The sequence below is a fragment of the Simochromis diagramma genome, unplaced genomic scaffold (assembly GCF_900408965.1).
Source record: "Simochromis diagramma unplaced genomic scaffold, fSimDia1.1 OVJJ01000026.1, whole genome shotgun sequence".
Lineage (NCBI taxonomy): Eukaryota > Metazoa > Chordata > Actinopteri > Cichliformes > Cichlidae > Simochromis > Simochromis diagramma.
The window spans coordinates 6939132-6961824 of record NW_024386985.1 but is presented as its reverse complement, the minus strand read 5'-3'; the positions used below and the strand labels follow the sequence as shown (position 1 = coordinate 6961824).

General features: G+C 38.2%; 1 protein-coding gene and 1 long non-coding RNA gene across 4 annotated transcripts in view; both read right to left on the bottom strand.

The window, feature by feature from the left end:
- Positions 1 to 2503: 2503 nt before the first annotated feature.
- LOC120738863 (mast cell protease 1A-like) overlaps positions 2504 to 22693 on the bottom strand; it is a 35008-nt gene continuing 14818 nt past the window's right edge. For 2 of the 3 annotated variants that reach the window (XM_040040398.1, XM_040040396.1), the window contains 3 exons: positions 4796 to 4934; positions 4289 to 4513; positions 2504 to 4181 (listed from right to left, as the gene is read on the bottom strand). In XM_040040398.1, coding sequence (XP_039896332.1) covers positions 3954 to 4181; positions 4289 to 4513; positions 4796 to 4934 — 592 coding nt within the window. In that variant the 3' untranslated portion in view covers positions 2504 to 3953. Of the gene's footprint in view, positions 4182 to 4288; positions 4514 to 4795; positions 4935 to 10307; positions 10462 to 10533; positions 10804 to 22693 lie in introns of those variants that run through there. The other variant, XM_040040397.1, reaches the window with a different exon arrangement.
- LOC120738865 lies at positions 13496 to 16346 on the bottom strand. Its single transcript, XR_005697069.1, has 4 exons — positions 15157 to 16346; positions 14928 to 15081; positions 14247 to 14755; positions 13496 to 14151 (listed from the first exon to the last, which is right to left on the bottom strand). It is a non-coding gene; the product is annotated as an uncharacterized LOC120738865 (long non-coding RNA).

Sequence of the window (22693 nt, the reverse complement as noted above, 5' to 3'; positions counted from 1 at the left end):
GTGTATGTACTTATAAGTTTTCAAAAGAGACAGGAAATTACAGAACGCTAATAGTGGGTGATATTATTTAAATGTTGTCATGATTTTATGTGAACATTTTGTCATTTGTAAACTATACATTGATTCTACATTGTAACTGATGTGATATTCTACAAAGTGGTTTTAATTAAAAGGCAAAAATTATTTTGTTTCTTTATTCAACTTTTTGAACAGTGTTACTTAGTAAGCACATATACAGTAAATGCAAATTATTTACATGGCAATGCGCTTCAGACACAAATGTAGACCCCCTAAATAAAACATTATGGGTTATTCAGAACAGAACTATGCTTGGAGAAATATTTTTTCATCCGTTGAGACGACTCCTCCACAGTAGCAGGTGGAATTTTTCTTTTCTGAGGATGGCTTCTTTTACCTGTCACTACAGATGGTCTGTTTGTGTTTTGATTGGGAGCCTTTTTCGGGGCAGCTGAAGAGAAGTCTATCTTATGGCCAACCTCTGACTGTATCATGGTCATATTGCCCAGCAAAACCCAGTATGCGTATGCAGGTTCATCTGTAACAGTCCTTGTGCCACGGATCAACACTGTTGCTTCTACATTAAACAGAAGAGGGGTGACATGGCTGCAGGTATCCGCGACTCCGGGCACACAGGTGCAGTGGGCGGTTTCAACCTTCCCTGTGATGCTCACAATGACCCATGCCTGCAATGCTGGTTCATTCAGTGCCGTGCAGTACCTGAAACACACACAAAGTTAATTTAAAGACAATACATGTAATTTTAAAAAAATCTTTTTATGTATCTGTTAAGAAATACATTCTAAAACACTTCTTCAGTAAAGACTCAGAGAAGAGAAACACACAGAACTTCTTGCTAGCAAGGGCAGCCTCCAGACTGAGAGACTCGCGCTGAGAAACTGCCCCGGTCTTTTATTTATACTTCAGTGGGTGCTTGTGTGTGTGTGTGTGTGTGTGAGTTCAGAGTGTGACCCCATAAAGACTTCCCTAAACCTGCTGGTCTCGAAGTCCAGCAGTTCATCTAAACAAAAGGCACTTAAACTAAAACTGACATAACTACGTTAATCCTACCGTAAAACAATAAGACAAGGTACGACCTCTCCCATGCTCCTAGGATGTGGGGGTGAACACCCTAGAATGTTACAGACCTCCTAGGATGAGACATTCTTTCAATATGCCACCAACTATATACTTCTACACACAAATAATTACATGCAGCATTCTACCATATGCAAACTTATATCATTAAAAGATTATACTGACTACTAAGTACAATTTTCCTATTAACAGTATCCATCTATAGAATGTTGCATGTTATATTCTAAATCTGCCTGTTTTGTTTTTGTTTTTTTTTAATCTGCCAGCAAAAAATGAACCTAAATTATGTAATGCAAGGATGTAATCACTTTCAAGAGGGAGAAAGCATAAAGTTCGACTTTAAGTGACAAATATGAATCACTTAATATGATAAGGAGATTCTGCAGGTCATTAATCAATGTATAAAACAAAAAAAGAATGTATTTTAGTGACACAGGACATAAACACGGAAGCAAGATGTATAATTAGGATTATTTATAATAAATATGAATTAATGATTGCAATTTCTTTAACCATAGAGAATGACTAAATGCTTCAGGACAATGTCACATCAATGCACTGAACTCACTATGTTATCCATCTAACAGAGCCTCCACATGTTCTCACTGTAATTTCCCCCTCATTAATGAATTGATGCTTGCACTAATCTGAAAATATGGGGGAAATTAAATGCATTTTACTTGCAGTACTCAAGCTGACTTACCTTTGTTTGAATGACGGCGTATTGACTAAATCCTCCTTCTCTTGTGCTGTTTTGTAGCAGTGTACACACCTGAGACTGTCACCTCTCTGTCTGTCCTGCACTCTCTCTCTGTTTCTTTCTCTCTGATTGTGTAATAAAAGTATGAACATGTATTTATAAGTTACACTTGTGTTTGAATCCTGCAGCTTATCACACATTTGATTTCCATGTGTGACAACTGCAAGTGTCCCGAGTGAGGACAGACTGAGGGACCCACTGCTGCACATCATCTGTGAGGCTTTGCACCCCTGATGATCCACCAGGACAAACTCAGCAGTGTGTGAGGAAGAGGAGGAGGAAGAGCCCGCAGCAGCTGACAGATGAAGAGAATAGACAGACTGTTCCCTGTTTGTGAAGGACTGCTAGAAAAGTTTAAACTAACTGTCTGTCCTGAATCAATCTTATTGGGTAATGTTCCCATAATTTTATCATTCAAGTGTTTTCAGTGTGGGAGAAGTACTCAGGCTCTGAATTGGGATACAGCCTGTTTGCTTTGATTCGTGGCCTGCCATGTACAGATCATTAAAAAAGCTGATGTATAAAATCACATATAAAAGCAAGTGGAAACCTACAACAGCGCAAGTTATTAGTAAGTTACTACATCTTTCTTCAAAAACAGATAAACAGACCAAATTTATCCTCCACATGAGATGGTATTATAGTCCGTGTGCAGATGAGTGACTGCACTCCAGAGGAGATCCTACCTTTTATACAAACTGCTGTATACATTCTTTATTGTGCTGGTCTGTAAAATCTATATAAAACACAAACCTGACTTCAGTCTTTCTTTCCCTGCTTTGTCTCAGTCTGGCGTGAACAAGCAGATGCAATCAAGTTTTAATTCACTGCACAGTCTCAGTGTTTCTGGCCACCATCCATTAAGCTGTGCTTGCATGAAGCTCACCATGTTTATTAACAGAGGCGATTGATTGATAGATCATTTATTTCAAGCATATACGTACATACATACAAAATAGAGCATATATACGAAAAGGAAAATACTGTCCTGTAGTACAACCAGTGTTCAAAAAGCAGTGGGAAGAAGTAACACACGTGTTACCACCGCCTTCACATATTTATAGCTCAGTCATGTAATTGTGCAGCTGCTTCCAAATGTTGTATAACCACGAGAATTTATTACATTGGACTGCATGAAAACCATACCTTTATACATTGATTTAAATTTCTGAATATATTTGTCTTGTCAATTAATTTTAAATTTAAATGTAAAAATTCTTTTCAATAAAGACACTAATGTGTTTGTCTTATAGAGGTTTAAGTTGCAGAGAAATGCCGTTACTGTTTGTTCAACTATTGCAGGACAACCACTGTTTAAGTGAAAAGATAAATGTTATGACATTAAATTTTAATGCACATGTGGTAAAACATATTTTTGTTGTAAATTGAGTGAAAGGGTTTTCTGTACTCATTCATGTGCTTTCTATTATTTTATGCATCGCCTTTCTATGGCCACATAAGCCTCTAATTTTGGAGATTTTTAATCCAAGTTTTTACCCATTATAATTATTTAATTTCCTTTTTCAGTAAATGAATCATTTAAAGTCCAGTTTGTTTCTCAGTATCGTGTATCTGGTTTAGTCACACATGTGGAAATGTTCTTGCGTCTCTCATTATTTTTGTAATAATCAGGAAGTGCAGATTACTGTCACCATTTCCTCTGTGTGATGTGAATCTGCAGTTTATCACCGGAAGGTTTCTCTCACTGTTTGAGCTGTTTTTTTCTTTTTAAGTAAAAGGACACATACATTACACAATTTGATGACCACAGTTGAGTCCATGTTGATTTTTAAATGCACCTCATGTTGTTTGAAGATTGAAGGTTTCCAGCGATTATTATTTTCTTTGTTGACAGTTAGTTTCCTGATCAGTTGACCTTTGTTTTGTGTTTAACTTAATAAACAATGACAAAAAAATGCTCGGAACCAAAGCCTCTGTAATGTTCTCCAGCCGTCTAAAACCCCAAAATATTCCCTTTGCTGTAATCTGTGGAAAATCACATATCTGACAAACTATCAAATGTTCTGTTCATCAAAACAGCTGATTTAATTTCTGTTAATTACCATGTATTATTAGACTAATCAGCATCTCTAACACAAAAATTATGTTCCTTAGAAACAGGAATGATGGTTACTGTATCGGTTGTTGGAGAATGTAAATTTCCATTATGTTCTGTGATGAAGTCTATGTGGTCAGGTATCTTAGTATAACTTTTGATTGTTGAGCGATCTGGGTTTATTTTGCTGGCGGATATCATCCCATATGCCTTTCCATCTTCACAGACTAATGGACCACCAGCGTCTCCCTGGAAGTATTTAGTATTTACACAGTATTTAGTGATTGCTTTGGAAGTGAATTTCTGTTGTTGACCAAAGTTTGTTTCTTCATGTTAGTGTACAAAAATACACTTACCTGACCAGGTCCTCTCTCACCCTCAGAGCAGTACTTGTTTGTGTTAGCACACAGCTCATTGTCAGTCAGGATCACATTTACTTCCAGGAGTTTGGCAGACGGGTATTTGCTGTTTTCTGTGCTTCCCCAACCAGAAATGACACATGTTTTTGGCAGAGATCCATCGTCACGGTGCGCGAGACCGATGGGTTTCACTTTGTCGTTCAACTCTGCCTTGGTGCTCAACTTAAGGAAGAGAGAGAGAAAACCCTTTAAAAGATATTAGCACTGTTAACTACAGTCTGTTTTAGTGCTGTATTCAGTTGGGCTCAATTTCAGTAAATCGAAGAGGGAAAAAAGTAAAATAAAAATCAGTATGTACAGGATTTCAGTACAACTTGAATGAACAGAGCAACAGCTAAAAAAAAAGAGAAAAAAACTTGGAGATTCTGAAATAAGGACTAAATTAGAGCAATATGGTGAACTTCAAAAATACAATCATAATTTATTTTTTTTATATATATATACCTTAAGAAGCATCATATCATTTCGAAAATCAACTGGATCGTAGCCTTTCATTGTAAATGCATTTCTCCCAGGCACATTAACATGCTGTACACCATTCTGATCATGATAATTATGAAGTCCCAGAAAAACTTTGTAGGACCTAAAACAAAAAACAAAAAAAAAAAAAAAGTGTATTATTTGTTTGATAAAAATAATGAGTTGAGAGTAAATCACACCTCATAAACAAGTACAAATAAATTCAGGAAGATCTTGATGCACGTGACGGGACCGAACTGAACTGGAAACAGACAAACAGAAAATCAAAAGTGACAAAGACGATGAACTGGAGGAAACTCAGGACTTAAATACACAGGATGATGATGATGATTATAAACAAAGGTCAGGAGAAAAAAGGAGAGCCTGTATTAAGCTTCAAGCCCACAGAAGGCCAGAACATGTAATAATAACAATTAATGGAAATAATGTGTCCCTCTCAGTGACTGTGAGGACTGCTGCTGGCTGAATGACTGTGATTGTTTACACCTGTGTTTGCTGAGTGTCTCGGACAATTTGCGGTTTGATTGTTATTTATACTCATTTTAGGGTTTTTATTACTGTATTCTTCTTTTTTTATATTTTTTATTGTTTTTTACTGATTATTACACTACAGAATACAATAATCAATCAAGAATATTTTGTTTCAGCCTGTGTGTTTCTGTAGATACTTTGAGAAATCACAATGAAATCTTCTTGAATTTTAAATCTTCAATAAGGCAGAGACAGCAATAATAATAATAATGGATTGGATTTATATAGCGCTTTTCAAGGCACCCAAAGCGCTTTACAATACCACTATTCATTCATGCTCACATTCATACACTGGTGGAAGCAGCTACAGTTGTAGCCACAGCTGCCCTGGGGCAGACTGACAGAAGCGAGGCTGCCATATCGCGCCATCGGCCCCTCTGGCCAACACCAGCAGGCAAGTAGGGTGAAGTGTCTTGCCCAGGGACACAACGACCAGGACAGAGAGCCCAGGGATCGAACCGGCGACCTTCCGGTTACAGATGCGATTCCCAACCCCCTGAGCCACGGTCGCCCTGAAATGTGAGTTTCAATAAGACTGAGAATTGCAAATACAGGAGAGAGAGAGAGAGTCTGCATTACCGCTGACGGCCAAAAGAGAAGAGAGCGTGCAGTAATGCAGAGAGTAGGCAAAGGAGAAAGAAGGGAAAACCTGTGTCAAGGATCAATGTAGTTTGCAGAGGTCAGAAAAGAGATACGCGAGAACCTCTATGCCTTTACTTTTTCACTTCTACTTGAATAAAGTATAATAAGTACTTCTACTTTTACTGTAGTATTTTTTAACACTAGTATCTGTACTTTTTCTTAAGTACAGAATGTCTGTACATGCTAAGTCGCCCAGTGTCTGCAGTAAACAGCAATGTCTTCAACATTCCTGTGGTGTAGAGAGATAACTTATGGTGCTCAGCTCAGCCAACGTATTGACAGTTAACCACGTCACACAGTGAACAAGCCTTTTAATCATTTTGTTGTTATTATATTGAAATCTTTACTAAAAGCAACAAACTCAACTGATTTCAGAATGCTTATGTCAATGTAGAAAAAACAATGAGACTTAGCATTTTTAGCAGATACAGTTTTGACTTGCTATACTGCCACGAAGAGAGCATGGGAACCTTTTGATGAGAGTGCACCCAGCTGCTGCTAACTAAGATAAGCCCTCGACCTCTGATATAATTTCTCTTTGTGGTTCCTTATCTTCTCTTGCATGTCACTACAGGGAGTGCAGAATTATTAGGCAAGTTGTATTTTTGAGGAATAACTTTATTATTGAACAACAACCATGTTCTCAATGAACCCAAAAAACTCATTAATATCAAAGCTGAATGTTTTTGGAAGTAGTTTTTAGTTTGTTTTTAGTTTTAGCTATTTTAGGGGGATATCTGGGTGTGCAGGTGACTATTACTGTGCATAATTATTAGGCAACTTAACAAAAAACAAATATATACCCATTTCAATTATTTATTTTTACCAGTGAAACCAATATAACATCTCCACATTCACAAATATACATTTCTGACATTCAAAAACAAAACAAAAACAAATCAGCGACCAATATAGCCACCTTTCTTTGCAAGGACACTCAAAAGCCTGCCATCCATGGATTCTGTCAGTGTTTTGACTGGCGTCTGAGTCGGACTGGAGCTCTCTGCCCTTTACCAATCCAGCCACGGGCCCATCCATCTGGCCCATCAAGACTCACTCTCATTTCATCAGTCCATAAAACCTTAGAAAAACCAGTCTTGAGATATTTCTTGGCCCAGTCTTGACGTTTCAGCTTGTGTGTCTTGTTCAGTGGTGGTCGTCTTTCAGCCTTTCTTACCTTGGCCATGTCTCTGAGTATTGCACACCTTGTGCTTTTGGGCACTCCAGTGATGTTGCAGCTCTGAAATATGGCCAAACTGGTGGCAAGTGGCATCTTGGCAGCTGCACGCTTGACTTTTCTCAGTTCATGGGCAGTTATTTTGCGCCTTGGTTTTTCCACACGCTTCTTGCGACCCTGTTGACTATTTTGAATAAGACGCTTGATTGTTCGATGATCACGCTTCAGAAGCTTTGCAATTTTGAGACTGCTGCATCCCTCTGCAAGATATCTCACTATTTTTGACTTTTCTGAGCCTGTCAAGTCCTTCTTTTGACCCATTTTGCCAAAGGAAAGGACGTTGCCTAATAATAATGCACACCTGATATAGGGTGTTGATGTCATTAGACCACACCCCGTCTCATTACAGAGATGCACATCACCTAATATGCTTAATTGGTAGTAGGCTTTCGAGCCTATACAGCTTGGAGTAAGACAACATGCATGAAGAGGATGAAGTGGACAAAATACTCATTTGCCTAATAATTCTGCACTCCCTGTAGTGTACTCGAGCCAGCTTCAGTGAAGCACCTCTGCAAACATCCCTGCACTGAAGAGCATAACACCAGGAAGCCTTTGTTACACTGATCCACTGTTTATCACAGCAGTTTTACAGAAAACCATGTCTTCTGTAGATATTTGTCAAAATATTACATTCCCACTAAACACTGGACATCGGGTAGACGTGTAGATCATGTCTGTCTTGAGTCTGTTGGTCTTAAAACTTGAAATTTGGACTGGGTAATATTTTTGGACGTCATGTGGACATCTATGAAAGGTGCAGGAAATGTACATGATTAATACATTTGTTTATTTACAAATATTAACATTGTTGTTATCAATATGATATATATGAATACAGATATTTATAAACAAACCTGATTTATTATGTGTTAGCCTGCTGAGCACTCTGCACACCTTCACACATATCTGTTTCTGTCCTCCACCCTCTGGAAACACGGGACTACAGAGCCTCTAGAAGCAGTATAAAATCAACATCTATAATGAGTTGGAGTTTGACTCTGAAAAGATGTGAACAATGACCATATTTGGACTATAAATAGCCCGTGCATGGAGGCACTAATGATGTCAACACTAGAAGTTTAATAGGCGATGAAATAAAGATGTCATATTGACGTCTATGTCGGCTCATGGTTGGATGTCCAGAATTGGTTAGGGCCTTTGTCTGAGCACAAAAAGAAGTGCTCATTAGTCCATCTGGAGTCATATATGTCAGCCTATTCAGATTTTCCATAACCTGTATGGACTTTTTCATCAATTTTTATTACTTTTGGATTATTATAAATTTTTGGGGGCTCTGTGTGTGTGTGTGTGTGTGTGTGTGTGTGTGTGTGTGTGTGTGAATCTGAGTCGCAACAGAGATGATCAGAAATGACAGAGTCAGATTGTGCAAAGTACGTGACTGAAGCAAAGAATTCATTTATATCGCACTTTCAGAACAACTCCCAGCTGAAGACAAAGTGCTGTACACTTGACCTGCCAAATATGATACATTGAATAAGTAAAAAAAATTAAGATAAAAATAGAAATACTTCAGTATTACTGTAGTAATACAAGCAGTACAAATGTAAGAATGCAAAGTTATCCGTGGCTTATTGCTGAGTCTTTTTCTTTTAATGATGTGCTATAAAAAAGTGAACATTTTCCATTATTCTTTAGACTCTGTTCAATTTAAATTGAAAAAGTAAATACAAACAGTCACAAAGAAGTCATTATACAAATGATTCTAATTAATGCTGAACAGAGAAATGTATAAACAGGTACGAAAGGTTTATTTTTAGACAATATGAGATAAAACAACATTAGAGGATCTTATTTTCTCATTAGATTGAAGAATCTCTTTAATACATATGAAGATGGAACAATAATGACATAAAATATTCAATCTACTGAACAAAATTCAGATTTCAGATGTCTGCAGATATAAAATCATTTGTAAAGCTAACAATTAAATTTAAAAGCCCCAGAACTATCCAAAAAAGTAATGCAGCAAGAGATTATTAATTTAATTGTTAGTAAACCTGAGAATCAATGTTTTATTTTAGATTATAGATTTTTTCTTAATTTTGCATTAAGACGTGGTACTTCTTAGATTGTTCTCATTTCTGCAACTTCCACATTAACTGACTAATCAGCAGGTCTAATACAAACATGATGCTGTGTTTCAGTGGATTCAGGAATTTTAGTGAATCTAATGATGTCTGGGCCACCTGAGTGTGGAGTAACTGCACTGGATATCACACCGTATGCCTTTCCATCTTCACAGACCAATGGACCACCAGCATCTCCCTGGAAGTAAATATTCAGCATGTGAAGCAGTGATGCTTCAAAAGTGAGTTAACTGAACGAAGTCAGTTCACTTTATTTTATAAAGATGTACGTACCTCGCTTGGACCAGTGTCTCCCTGAGAGCAGTAGAAGTTTTCCAAGGTGCAGTTCTTATTGTCAATCAGTGTTATGCTAGTTTCCATGAGTGTGGGAGACATATATTTATTATTCTTGTCTGTTCGTCCCCAGCCAGAGAGTATACATGATTTTGGCAAAGTACCATCATCATGACTCGCCAGAGGAATAGGCTTCACATTCTCAGTGAACTTTGCCTTGGAGCTCAACTGGAGGAAAAAACAAACAAATAAAATAAAATTAAAAATGTAAACTGAACTTTTTTTTTCAAACTCGAATTCAAGGGGGCATCTAAAAATAATAATGTGGGACTCACTATTTTCGATATATTGTACTTTCTGTGCAGGTATACTCTTACCTTCAGAAGCATTACATCATTTTTTAAAGAGGTTTGGTTGAAGTTTTTATGTGGAAATGGTTGTTCCGCAGATATGCGCTGTATTTCGCTATTACTATTCACATTGTGAACTCCAAGTAAGGCAGTGTAAGACCTGAAATGACACAAAATTATGCGAAAAAAATCATCTAAGAATACAATGATTAGTGTTTCTGTGAGAATGTAGAACTCGTGCAGCTACAGAGACTATTTATTCATGTATTTAAACTTTCAGTGCATCAGTCTAAAAAAACATCATAGAAAAATATGAAGTTACTTAAACTCACTCGGCTTGGCAGGTGGCAGCAGTCATCACAAAATCCTCATTGAGAAGGAAGCCAGCACAGTGGGCTCTTTGACCACCTGTGCTGTTCATCTGCAAAAGCACCATGTAAGGTCTGCTGTGAGGCACAGCCTCGTGACCTCCAATGATCGCATGGCCTGAGACAGAAGTGAAATAAAGTATATACATACAAAAACAAATGTGTGCGTAAAATATGTAAAGATCTTTACCTTGTTGATGAAAGCTCAGTACCAGTGTCAGTAATGTCAGGTTATAGTAAATAATCATGGTGCGATCACAGTCGAGAGTTCAGCTGAGATACTGAAGAGAAATAATAATCTCTGATCATTTTCACCCTGAAATGTTTCCTATATATTTGTGTCATTTGCATACGCATGCTCAGTGATGTGGCTTTGAACCACATTCTTAAGGAAGGTAAATATCACCTTACTATTTTACATGAAAAATGTCTAAAAATATGATCCTGTGAACTCATTAACCTCCAGGATTCAATAAAGCATCACCACCTGACAAATTCAAGCCTTAATTTATTTTGATAATATTTTGACTCTTGCAGGATTCCAACTAACGTGTGCTGTCATGAGCACCTTTCTCTATAGCGACCAGAAAAACAGTTTACATGTAAAAACTAATTGAGAGTAAATCACACCTCATAAACAAGTACAAAGAAATTCAGGAAGATCTTGATGCACGTGACGGGACCGAACTGGACTGGAAACAGACAAACAGAATCAAAAATGACAAAGACGATGAACTGAAGGAAACTCAGGACTTAAATACACAGGATGATGATGATGATTATGATTATGAACAAAGGTCAGGAAAAGAAATGAGAGCCTGTATTAAGCTTCAAGTCCACAGAAGGCCAGAACATGTAATAATAACAATTAGCTGATCTACTGTAAATCCTTCTCAGTGACTGTGAGGACTGCTGCTGGCTGAATGACTGTGATTGTTTACACCTGTGTTTGCCGAGTGTCTTGGACAATTTGCGGTTTGATTGTTATTTATACTCATTTTAGGGTTTTTATTACTGTATTCTTCTTTTTTTTATTTTTTTTTACTGATTATTACACTACTGAATACAATAATCAATCAAGAACATTTTGTTTCAGCCTGTGTGTTTCTGTAGATACTTTGAGAAATCACAATTAAACCTTGAATTTTAAATCTTCAATAAGGCAGAGACAGCAATAAGACTGAGAATCGCAAATACAGGAGAGAGAGAGTCGACATTACCGCTGACGGCCAACAGAGAAGAGAGCGTGCAGTAATGCAGAGAGTAGGCAAAGGACAGGAGAAAGAAGGGATCAAGGATCAATGTAGTTTGCAGAGGTCAGAAAATAGAAACGCGAGAACCTCTATGCCTTTACTTTTTCACTTCTACTTGAATAAAGTATAATAAGTACTTCTACTTTTACTGTAGTATTTTTTAACACTAGTATCTGTACTTTTTCTTAAGTACAGAATGTCTGTACATGCTAAGTCGCCCAGTGTCTGCAGTAAACAGCAATGTCTTCAACATTCCTGTGGTGTAGAGAGATAACTTATGGTGCTCAGCTCAGCCAACGTATTGACAGTTAACCACGTCACACAGTGAACAAGCCTTTTAATCATTTTGTTGTTATTATATTGAAATCTTTATTAAAAGCAACAAACTCAGCTGATTTCAGAATGCTTATGTCAATGTAGAAAAAACAATGAGACTTAGCATTTTTAGCAGATACAGTTTTGACTTGCTATACTGCCACGAAGAGAGCATGGGAACCTTTTGATGAGAGTGCACCCAGCTGCTGCTAACTAAGATAAGCCCTCGACCTCTGATATAATTTCTCTTTGTGGTTCCTTATCTTCTCTTACATGTCACTAGTGTACTCGAGCCAGCTTCAGTGAAGCACCTCTGCAAACATCCCTGTACTGAAGAGCATAACACCAGGAAGCCTTTGTTACACTGATCCACTGTTTATCACAGCAGTTTTACAGAAAACCAGGTTTTCTGTAGATATTTGTAAAAATATTACATTCCCACTAAACACTGGACGTCGGGTAGACGTGCAGATCATGTCTGTCTTGAGTCTGTTGGTCTTAAAACTTGAAATTTGGACTGGGTAATATTTTTGGACGTCATGTGGACATCTATGACAGGTGCAGGAAATGTACATGATTAATACATTTGTTTATTTACAAACATTGATTGATTGATTGGTAATTTATTTCAACATGTGAACAATATACAAGTACATTTAGAAAAGAAAATAAGAGAGAAAAAAATACTATACAAATTACATACAAAAAAACCCAAAAAACCCCCGTTCTGATTAATTTACATGTTGAAAGGGAGTGGGAAGAAGTAAACACTTATTTAATCCCACCCCTTTGCCATAAATTATCAGTTAATATTTAGTCAGCTTCCTTACTGATATAATTTGTAATAGAAATAGTGAACAGATTTCTGATATATTATATACTATAATATCACATCATGAGTTTTTTGTTTGTTTGTTTTTTTTTAAATAGAGACATTCACTTAATTTAAATATTTTCCTTTAACATTAACATTGTTGTTATAAATATGATATATATGAATACAGATATTTATAAACAAACCTGATTTATTATGTGTTAGCCTGCTGAGCACTCTGCACACCTTCACACATATCTGTTTCTGTCCTCCACCCTCTGGAAACACGGGACTACAGAGCCTCTAGAAGCAGTATAAAATCAACATCTATAATGAGTTGGAGTTTGACACTGAAAAGACGTGAACAATGACCATATTTGGACTATAAATAGCCCGTGCATGGAGGCCCTAATGATGTCAACACTAGAAGTTTAATAGGCGATGAAATAAAGATGACGTCTATGTCGGCTCATGGTTGGATGACCAAATTGTGGACCTAGTTTGGATGTCCAGAATTGGTTAGGGCCTTTGCACAAAAAGAAGTGCTCATTAATCCATCTGGAGTCATAATTGTCAGCCTGTACAGAATTTCCATAACCTGTATGGACTTTTTCATCGATTTTTATTACTTTTGGATTATTATAAATTTTTGGGGGCTCTGTGTGTGTGTGTGTGTGTGTGTGTGTGTGTGTGTGTGTGTGTGTGTGTGTGTGTGTGAATCTGAGTCGCAACAGAGATGATCAGAAATGACAGAGTCAGATTGTGCAAAGTACGTGACTGAAGCAAGGAATTTATTTATATCGCACTTTCAGAACAACTCCCAGCTGAAGACAAAGTGCTGTACACTTGACCTGCCAAAAATGATACATTGAATAAGTATAGAAAAATTAAGATAAAGGTTTATTTTTAGACAATATGAGATAAAACAACGTTAGAGGATCTTATTTTCTCATTAGATTGAAGAATCTCTTTAATACATATGAAGATGGAACAATAATGACATATAATATTAAATCTACTGAACAAAATTCAGATTTCAGACGTCTGCAGATATGAAATCAGTTGTAAAGGTAACATTTAAAAAACAAAGCCCCAGAACTATCCAAAAACTGTAGAAAGTAATGCAGCAAGAGATTATTAATTTAATTGTTAGTAAACCTGAGAATCAATGTTTTATTTTAGATTATAGATTTTTTCTTAATTTTGCATTAAGACGTGGTACTTCTTAGATTGTTCTCATTTCTGCAACTTCCACATTAACTGACTAATCAGCAGGTCTAATACAAACATGATGCTGTGTTTCAGTGGATTCAGGAATTTTAGTGAATCTAATGATGTCTGGGCCACCTGAGTGTGGAGTAACTGCACTGGATATCACACCGTATGCCTTTCCATCTTCACAGACCAATGGACCACCAGCATCTCCCTGGAAGTAAATATTCAGCATGTGAAGCAGTGATGCTTCAAAAGTGAGTTAACTGAACGAAGTCAGTTCACTTTATTTTATAAAGATGTACATACCACACTTGGACCAGTGTCTCCCTGAGAGCAGTAGAAGTTTTCCAAGGTGCAGTTCTTATTGTCAATCAGTGTTATGCTAGTTTCCATGAGTGTGGGAGAAAAATATTTATTATTCTTGTCTGTTCGTCCCCAGCCAGAGAGTATACATGATTTTGGCAAAGTACCATCATCATGACTCGCCAGAGGAATAGGTTTCACATTCTCAGTGAACTTTGCCTTGGAGCTCAACTGGAGGAAAAACAAACAAATAAAATAAAATTAAAAATGTAAACTGAACTTTTTTTTTCAAACTCGAATTCAAGGGGGCATCTAAAAATAATAATGTGGGACTCACTATTTTCGATATATTGTACTTTCTGTGCAGGTATACTCTTACCTTCAGAAGCATTACATCATTTTTTAAAGAGGTTTGGTTGAAGTATTTATGTGGAAATGGTTGTTCCGCAGATATGCGCTGTATTTCGCTATTACTATTCAAATTGTGAACTCCTAGTAAGGCAGTGTAAGACCTGAAATGACACAAAATTATGCGAAAAAAATCATCTAAGAATACAATGATTAGTGTTTCTGTGAGAATGTAGAACTCGTGCAGCTACAGAGACTATTTATTCATGTATTTAAACTTTCAGTGCATCAGTCTAAAAAAACATCATAGAAAAATATGAAGTTACTTAAACTCACTTGGCTTGGCAGGTGGCAGCAGTCATCACAAAATCCTCATTGAGAAGGAATCCAGCACAGTATTTCTTTCGACCATCTGACATGTGCCTCTGCAAAAACACCATGTATGGTCTGCTATGTGGCACAGCCTCATGGCCTCCAAGGATTGTATAAACTGGAAATATACATACATAATTTGCTATATTATCATTATATTCAGTACAGTAAAACTGCAGAAAATGTAACTTACCATGACGATCAAGGGTCAGCACAAATATCAGTGTTGCCAGGTTACAGTGGATGAACATGATAGGTTCCCAGTGATAGGTCTGAAAAGAAGTGACACACATCTGCTGTGAAGCTGCAATATGTTTGTGCGATATGCACACGTGTGGTTTTTCACAACATGCTGATTATGATCAGAAAAAGAGAAACTGTGGAGTGAACTGAAACATCAACACACACGACAAACTCACTATAAAGAGTGATTCTGACCTCGAGTCTAAACTTTAACCAATATCAAGAGGAGCTGAGACTGTGAACTGTGATGTTTAGTGTGTGTTGGCTCCCCTGCACGTGTTGCATACTTTATTTACAAAATTCCACAATGTCAGAATAAATTGTTAAATTTTGTCATTGTTGTTCTTAAATATGTAAACCGTGACTTAAACTGCATGATTAGATATTCGTCTGTTCCTCGCCTACACATCTATGATTCTGGGGGAGGTAATTAGCTGCAGCTGTTTAACTGCAGGCACATCCCATGTGAGAGTCTGGGTTCCTCGTCTTTTGAGGGATGTCCACCCCCTGGCATTTAGGGGCTCGCGTATGCTTGCACATGGTGAACCATTAGAGTTAAGCCGTATATGCGTGTGGGGAGATGACCTTTGGATAACCAGGAAATGTGGTTAAACAGTTGTAAGCATATTGTGTTCCGCCGGTTCCGTCGTTGTCTTGCTTTCTTCTTGAGTGATGAGTCTCTGAACTAGCGGGTCTGCTGAAGCGCAGATCCAACACACAACACATGCTCAGTGGATAATGAGACTTCTATAGGCCCAGTACAGGACTAGTAATGATAGCTCCTGTTGTCACAGCCCACAGTTCGCTTTTATATATGATACAGCTATAAAAGCGTTTGCGAAGAGGAAGAGAAAAAGTGCTAATGGGTGATATTTTCAGACCAGAAATGAAACTAGATAAAAAGGCTGACTTGCCCATCTATTAAAAGCCTAGAAGAACTGCCAGATACACTTTATGACTAAAACTACATTGCACTGATAAATATTAGCTGCAACTTTGCACTGTGATACAGACACACTTAGACACTGGAAGAAGAGACATGTTTGAACTGGCCTAACACATTTTAAAGTCCTAAAACTTATCTTCAAATTAGTTGCACTTATAAGACTAGATGTGCTCCCTACGATCCACCAGTGTCTGAATGGGTGGATGACTGAATGTAGTGTAAAGCGCTTTGGGGTCCTTAGGGACTAAGTAAAGCGCTATACAAATACAGGCCATTTACTCAAATCAACAACTGATATGAAACGATGCAGATGAAGTGCAGACTCTCAGCTTTAGAAAAAGATTGCATAATAATTTGAGGAACGAAAGATTTTTAACACAATCCCTTCATTTCAAGGGCTCAAAGTAATCGGACAAATTAAATAACCAAAAAAAAAGGTTCATTTCTAATGTTGGTTGAAAACCCTTTGCTAGGTTTGCTGACAGCCTGAAGTCTTGAACTCATGGACATCACCAGACGCTGGGTTTCTTCCTTTTAATGCTCTGCCAGGCCTTTACTGCAGCAGCTTTCAGTTCCTGTGTGTTTGTGGGCCTTTCTGTTCAAGGTTTAGTCTTCAACAAGTGATATGCTCAGTTGGGATAACTGACTTGGTCATTCAAGAATATTCCGCTTCTTTGCTTTCATAAACTCCTGGGTTGCTTTGGGTCAGTGTCCATCTGTATTATGTCCAAACTATCCTATCTGTTCTTGAGGCTTATGAGTGACTTACACTGTAACAGCCACTATGGTGTGGTGTCCCATTAAGACACCCAAGTCGAGGGTTGATGGTGTCATCAGTTTGTGCTACTGCTCTCTCTCTCTCTCTCTGTGATTGTGTGGACATGTGCTTGCACGCTAGTGCATGAGGAGGGACGGATTTTATGTTTTACCTCTCCAGACACCTTTGTTTGCAACATTATGGGTTGTACGAACACTGTGCGCTATGTTTGTTAAGCTGCAGCCGTTCAACCGGGCTTATATGGTTGATGAAGAGAAGGTATATTAAAGAACACAGTGTGGAATTCCCAACGCCAGCGTGAGTGTGTATTTTTTTGGCTACCCTGCTAAGTGTTTTGCCGCCTCCTCTCAACCACTAAACGCAACCCGACGTTACAACACCTTGCAGTGAACCCTCTGTATTTACTTTCATTGAGTCTTCTCTTTATGGTAGACTTGGATATCGATACTCCTACCATGGAAATGATTCTGAGATCTTCCACCAATGTTGCCTTCCTTGGACGTCCAGGTCTTTTTGCATTGCTCAGTTCACCAGTGCTTTCTTTCTTTCTCAGGGTGTACCAAACCGTAGAATTTGCCACTCCTAATATTGTAGCAATTTCTGTTTTTGTTTTTTTCTGTTTTGGCAGCCTAACGATGACTTGTTTCACCTGCATGGAGAGCTCCTTTGACCACATGTTGTCTGATCACAGCAAAATCTTCCAAATGCGCCACGCATCAAATCAACTTCAGGCCTTTTATTTGCTTAATTGATAATGCCATAACAAAGGAATTCCCCTCCGGGAGTCCTGGAGTCAATTGTCCAATTACTTTTGGTTCTTTTAAAAAGACTGAAAGCTGAGAGTCTACACATCATATCCATGTCCATATAACTATAATTGGAATATGTTTCAGTGAACAATTAAAAAACAAAACTTGTGTTAGTGTCCAAATATATATGGATCTAACTGTATACCTCCTATCACATCTGCCTGGCACATGTTGGGTTGACGTGTTCATCAGAGTAAGCCACAACCAGTAACTACTGCCCAGCTGCACTCATCCAAGCATGGAGAAACTGTAGATACATGAAACTCAAAAGTATTACTGTATTTATTTGTTATTTTATTTGAAAATAATCTCTTGTCGTCATTTTTTTAAATCTTTGAGTGTTGCACGCGAATGTCTTGGAAATACAGCAACTGTACATTTAGCTGGTTTGATGAGCAAATAAGCCAGTAGCAGGGGTGTCATTTTCTAAGTGCCAAACAAGTAGTGATGAGAGGGAAATGGTGACAGAGATGGTTAAAGAACATTTTACTCTTGAGTAAATAAGCTATTTAGCTAAGAGTCTTGAGGATGAAGCAGTTTCTTTCATCTTTGTCATTGAGAGCTGCATTCTGGCACATGTACACCACAAGTCTTTGATTTTCCGGTCTGAGCTGGAAGTGCAGCTTGTCGCTAACTAAGCGACAGAGCCCTCTACTGGACACTACTCATAACTATACAACTTATACCAATAAACAAAAACGGACCTTTACACCTCTGAACCTGAGGTGAAGAGAGAACTGTGGGGTTTTCAGTAGTGAGAGTGAAATGATTTGCCTTCAGTAGGTTGGATTTAGTGCCATTAAGGATTTCAGTTTAAACCTCACTGAGCTTGAAAATTAGCGCTGAACCAGGATTTTAATTTAGATAAGCATTCTGTAAGAGAAGAAGGTGGGAGGGAGGTATCAGGCCTGCAGGAGAGCTATAACTGGATGTCATCGGCAAAACAGTGAAAGTGAAGATCAAATTTACTGAAAAAATGGTACCAAGAGGGAGGATGTATAATATGAAGAGAAGAGGGCCTAAGACTGAAACTTAGGGTACACCAGAAGTGACTGGCAATAGACAAGAGCGGAATGATTTAAGTTGAATAAACTGGGAGCAAACGATCATTAGTGACTTTAAGTAAAATTGTATATAAAACGGTATATACATATATAAAAGGGGGGTGCAACAATACTCGTATCGATATTGATACGATAAAGTGCTTTCGGTTCAGTACGCATATGTATCAAACAATACAAAATTTTTTAGTTATTTTATCAACTTTTCTTCTGATGATGCTGTCTGTGTTGAGCGCTCAGTGGATCTGCGTTCGACTACTCCGCCTAGGCTGTAGTGATGGGATTTCTGGCTCTTTTTAGAGAACTGGCTCTTTCGGCTCGGCTCACTAAAAAGAGCCGGCTCTTTCGGCTCCGAACCGGCTCTTCAGGTTGTTTTGTTGCTTTAATTAATTTATTATTAACAATAATATAAAATTGTGCACAATGCTCTTTGTGGACTACAGCTCAGCCTTTAATACAATCATCCCGGACATCCTCATCACCAAACTGGTCACTCTTGGCCTCCCTCATCTCACATGTGCCTGGATAAAGGATTTCCTCAGACTGTAAGACTCGGCCCTCATCTCTCCTCCACTCGCACACTGAGCACCGGCTCCCCACAGGGCTGTGTGCTGAGCCACCTCCTGTATTCTCTCTACACCCACGACTGCAGTTCGACCCACAACAACACTCTCATCGTCAAGTTTGCTGATGACACCACGGTAGTCGGACTCATCTCGAAGGGAGACGAGGCAGAGTACAGAGAGGAAGTCCTGAAGCTGGCAGCATGGTGTTCAGAAAACAACCTGGCACTGAACACTAAGAAAACCAAAGAGCTCATTGTTGACTTCAGGAGACACAGCACCGACGTGGCCCCCCTCTACATCAACGGGGAGTGTGTGGAGAGGGTCCACACTTTCCGGTTCCTTGGTGTCCTCATCTCTGCTGACATCTCCTGGACAGGAAACATCTCAGCGGTCATCAAGAAGGCCCAACAGCGGCTGCACTTCCTGAGAGTCCTCAGGAAGTACAAGCTGAACTCCAACCTGCTGCTGACCTTCTACCGCTCGTCCATTGAGAGCCTGCTAACCTACTGCATCACGGTATGGTACGGCAGCTGCACCAAAGCAGATAGAGTGAGGCTTCAGAGTGTGGTCAAGACAGCACAAAAGATCATCGGCTGCCCTCTCCCCTCCCTGATGGACATTTATTCCTCCCGCTGCCTCAGCAGAGCAGCAAACATTATCAAGGACAGCTCCCACCCTGGCTTCAACATGTTCAGCCTGCTTCCCTCAGGGAAGCGCTACAGGTGCATCAACACAAAAACCCACAGACTCAAAAACAGTTTCTTCCCCAAAGCGATAACCACCCTGAACTCACACATGCACAGATAACACAGCCCCCCACTTCCCACTTCCTCTATGGACCACCACTGTGCAATACCAATTCTATGTACAATACTCAACTGTATATACATAACACTATTTATTACATATTACTTACGTCTTGTATATTGTACATTATATATATATATATATATATATATATATATATATATATATATGTATATATGTTTTTCCCTATGTTAATACTGTCCATATGTACATAGCGCTTCAGAACTGTTTCCCCCCCCCAGCATGTTCACACTGAGTAGGAGATGCTATGTATCTCATTGTACAACTGTATAGTGACATAAAGGCATTCTATTCTATTCTACAAAAGGAATTACTAATGTAAAAAAAAAAAGTGGTTTTATTTATATATGTTTATATATAAATATATACGGTGGCCCCTAGAGACAAAGCACGTACAAACTCCAAAACACATTTCTAGCGTCAACTGAACTTCCAAAACAGAGCTACCTAGATCACTTAAATTACACAATTGAAAGCATATGTGTATTGTTTGTGTATTTATATACAAGCACTCATATATATTCAAATAATTAAAAAAAAAAGGTTTGTTTACCTGTTACTACCTGTCAGAGGATTTTTGTTTTTAAAGGTTTTATTATTCATATAATAATCAGCTAAGAGTGTTTATATTTCTGTCTTGTACTCAAACAGCTGCATATTCTTGTACTCAAACAGCTGCATATTTTAATTGCTGGCTCTCTGCTCTATAACGGAAACTGTTTGCCTTCACATTATTCTGTCAGCAGCAGGAAACCGCCACCCAAGAGTAAGAAACGACCTTGTAGAGAATACAAAGTTCTTGAGAAATCACACCTGCTTGCTTGACAAGATAAGCATGATATTTCCTTTTTTGTATGCTTCCTGCAGTGTATAAATAAAGGCAGACTGCAACAGGGACGTGTGTGAGTCTCCCCCTGAGTCTCTCACCCGTGCACGTTAAACTGCTAAAGTGTCTGAGTGTCATCTCTTCGCCTGAGTATTTGATAACTGTTTACCTCTGACATTTAATTGGTCCGCCGAGCCGGATTGGACACTGATATTATATCGTGCTCCAATTCCACAGCGGCATCCTTCATCAAGTCCTGACGTCGTGACACACCTGTGCTGAAATCTGTCGACAGTTCCTCTCCAGGTAGAGGAAAAAAGTCCAGAGACGTGAAATTTGGGTTCTGGCCAGCGTTCTTATAAGAGGTCCACGACTTCGGGGGTTGATGGAGGAAACCAAAGCAACCACACAATAACTCAGGTGAATATTTAAAACTCACCCACATTTTGCGAAAAACGACTGAGGCAACCTGTGGTCTGTACATAAAATAGTTTCACGTCAAAATACGACAGGTTAGTAACATTCTCATCTGAAAAAGGACTGGTAGAAGGTTACGTGGCTCGCCTGAAAAAGGGCTTGGAGCAAGTAAATGTAGAAAGACACAGAGTTGCCCAGAATAATACTCATTACGTGTATGATCTGTTGTTTTACTGTTTTGTTGGTGGAGTAAGTTGATTTTACAGCACATTAAGACGGCTGAACTACTCCACCAAATTGTTTACCGTTGGTTGCTCAAGTACTGGTGGAACGGGAAAAAGGTTGTGCTTCATCACATAAAATTAACACCGCTTTCAAGATTAGCTTGAAAGTAGAAGGCTGTGTTAATAGCCTCTCCCATTCCTCGTGCCAGAGAAAGCACCACAGGTGTGAGTGTGTGTGTAAACGTAAATATATCTATGAGCTAATAAAAAGAAAAAAAAAAGAAAAAAAAAGGGTAATAAATCAACAAAACTCACTGCTGACGAGCAGTGGCTAGAGAAAAAATGTCCAGGCGCCGGACAAATTAGTGCAAATAGATGGAGAAACCCAAAGAAACTAAACTGCCCTGCGTAGGAGGGAAAATGTAGTCCCTCTGCAGTGACTGATAAAACCCTTATTAAGTGAAAACTAGAGATCAAAGTAGTTTAAAAAGGTTGGAAACAGACCCCAACGAATAGATATAAATATAAGAAGTACAAAAATAAAATGAATAAAGACAAAATTACATTAGAACTTATTTTTAATGTATTGAAACTAATAATAGGAAGGATAACAACCTGTAAACTTATATTAACAATGAAACATAGTTGGCAAGATGTTCATGCCCAGAATGTATAAAATAAATAAAAGGAAATTTTAAATAAAATAGAGAGATGCATAAGGTACATTAAGGCTGTGTCATTGGTCAGCCAAGGAAAGTGTGTGAAAAGGTAAATGTCTCCAGCTTGGGAAAAGGTGAAACTGCAGATCACCCGAAGCCCTTGATGGACACAAAATAAAATATAAAATATATAATAATAAATTGCTTGGTTCGACATGCAACAGAGAGAATGAAAGTGACCAAAGGTTGGATCTGAGATGAGGCAAACAGAAGACCAGTCTAAAAAGTAGACACAAACCTGTTCAGAGAAGAAGCAAATTTGTACAGATTGGATGAATTCTAAATTATCTGTTTGCTAAGTAAGATGATCCTA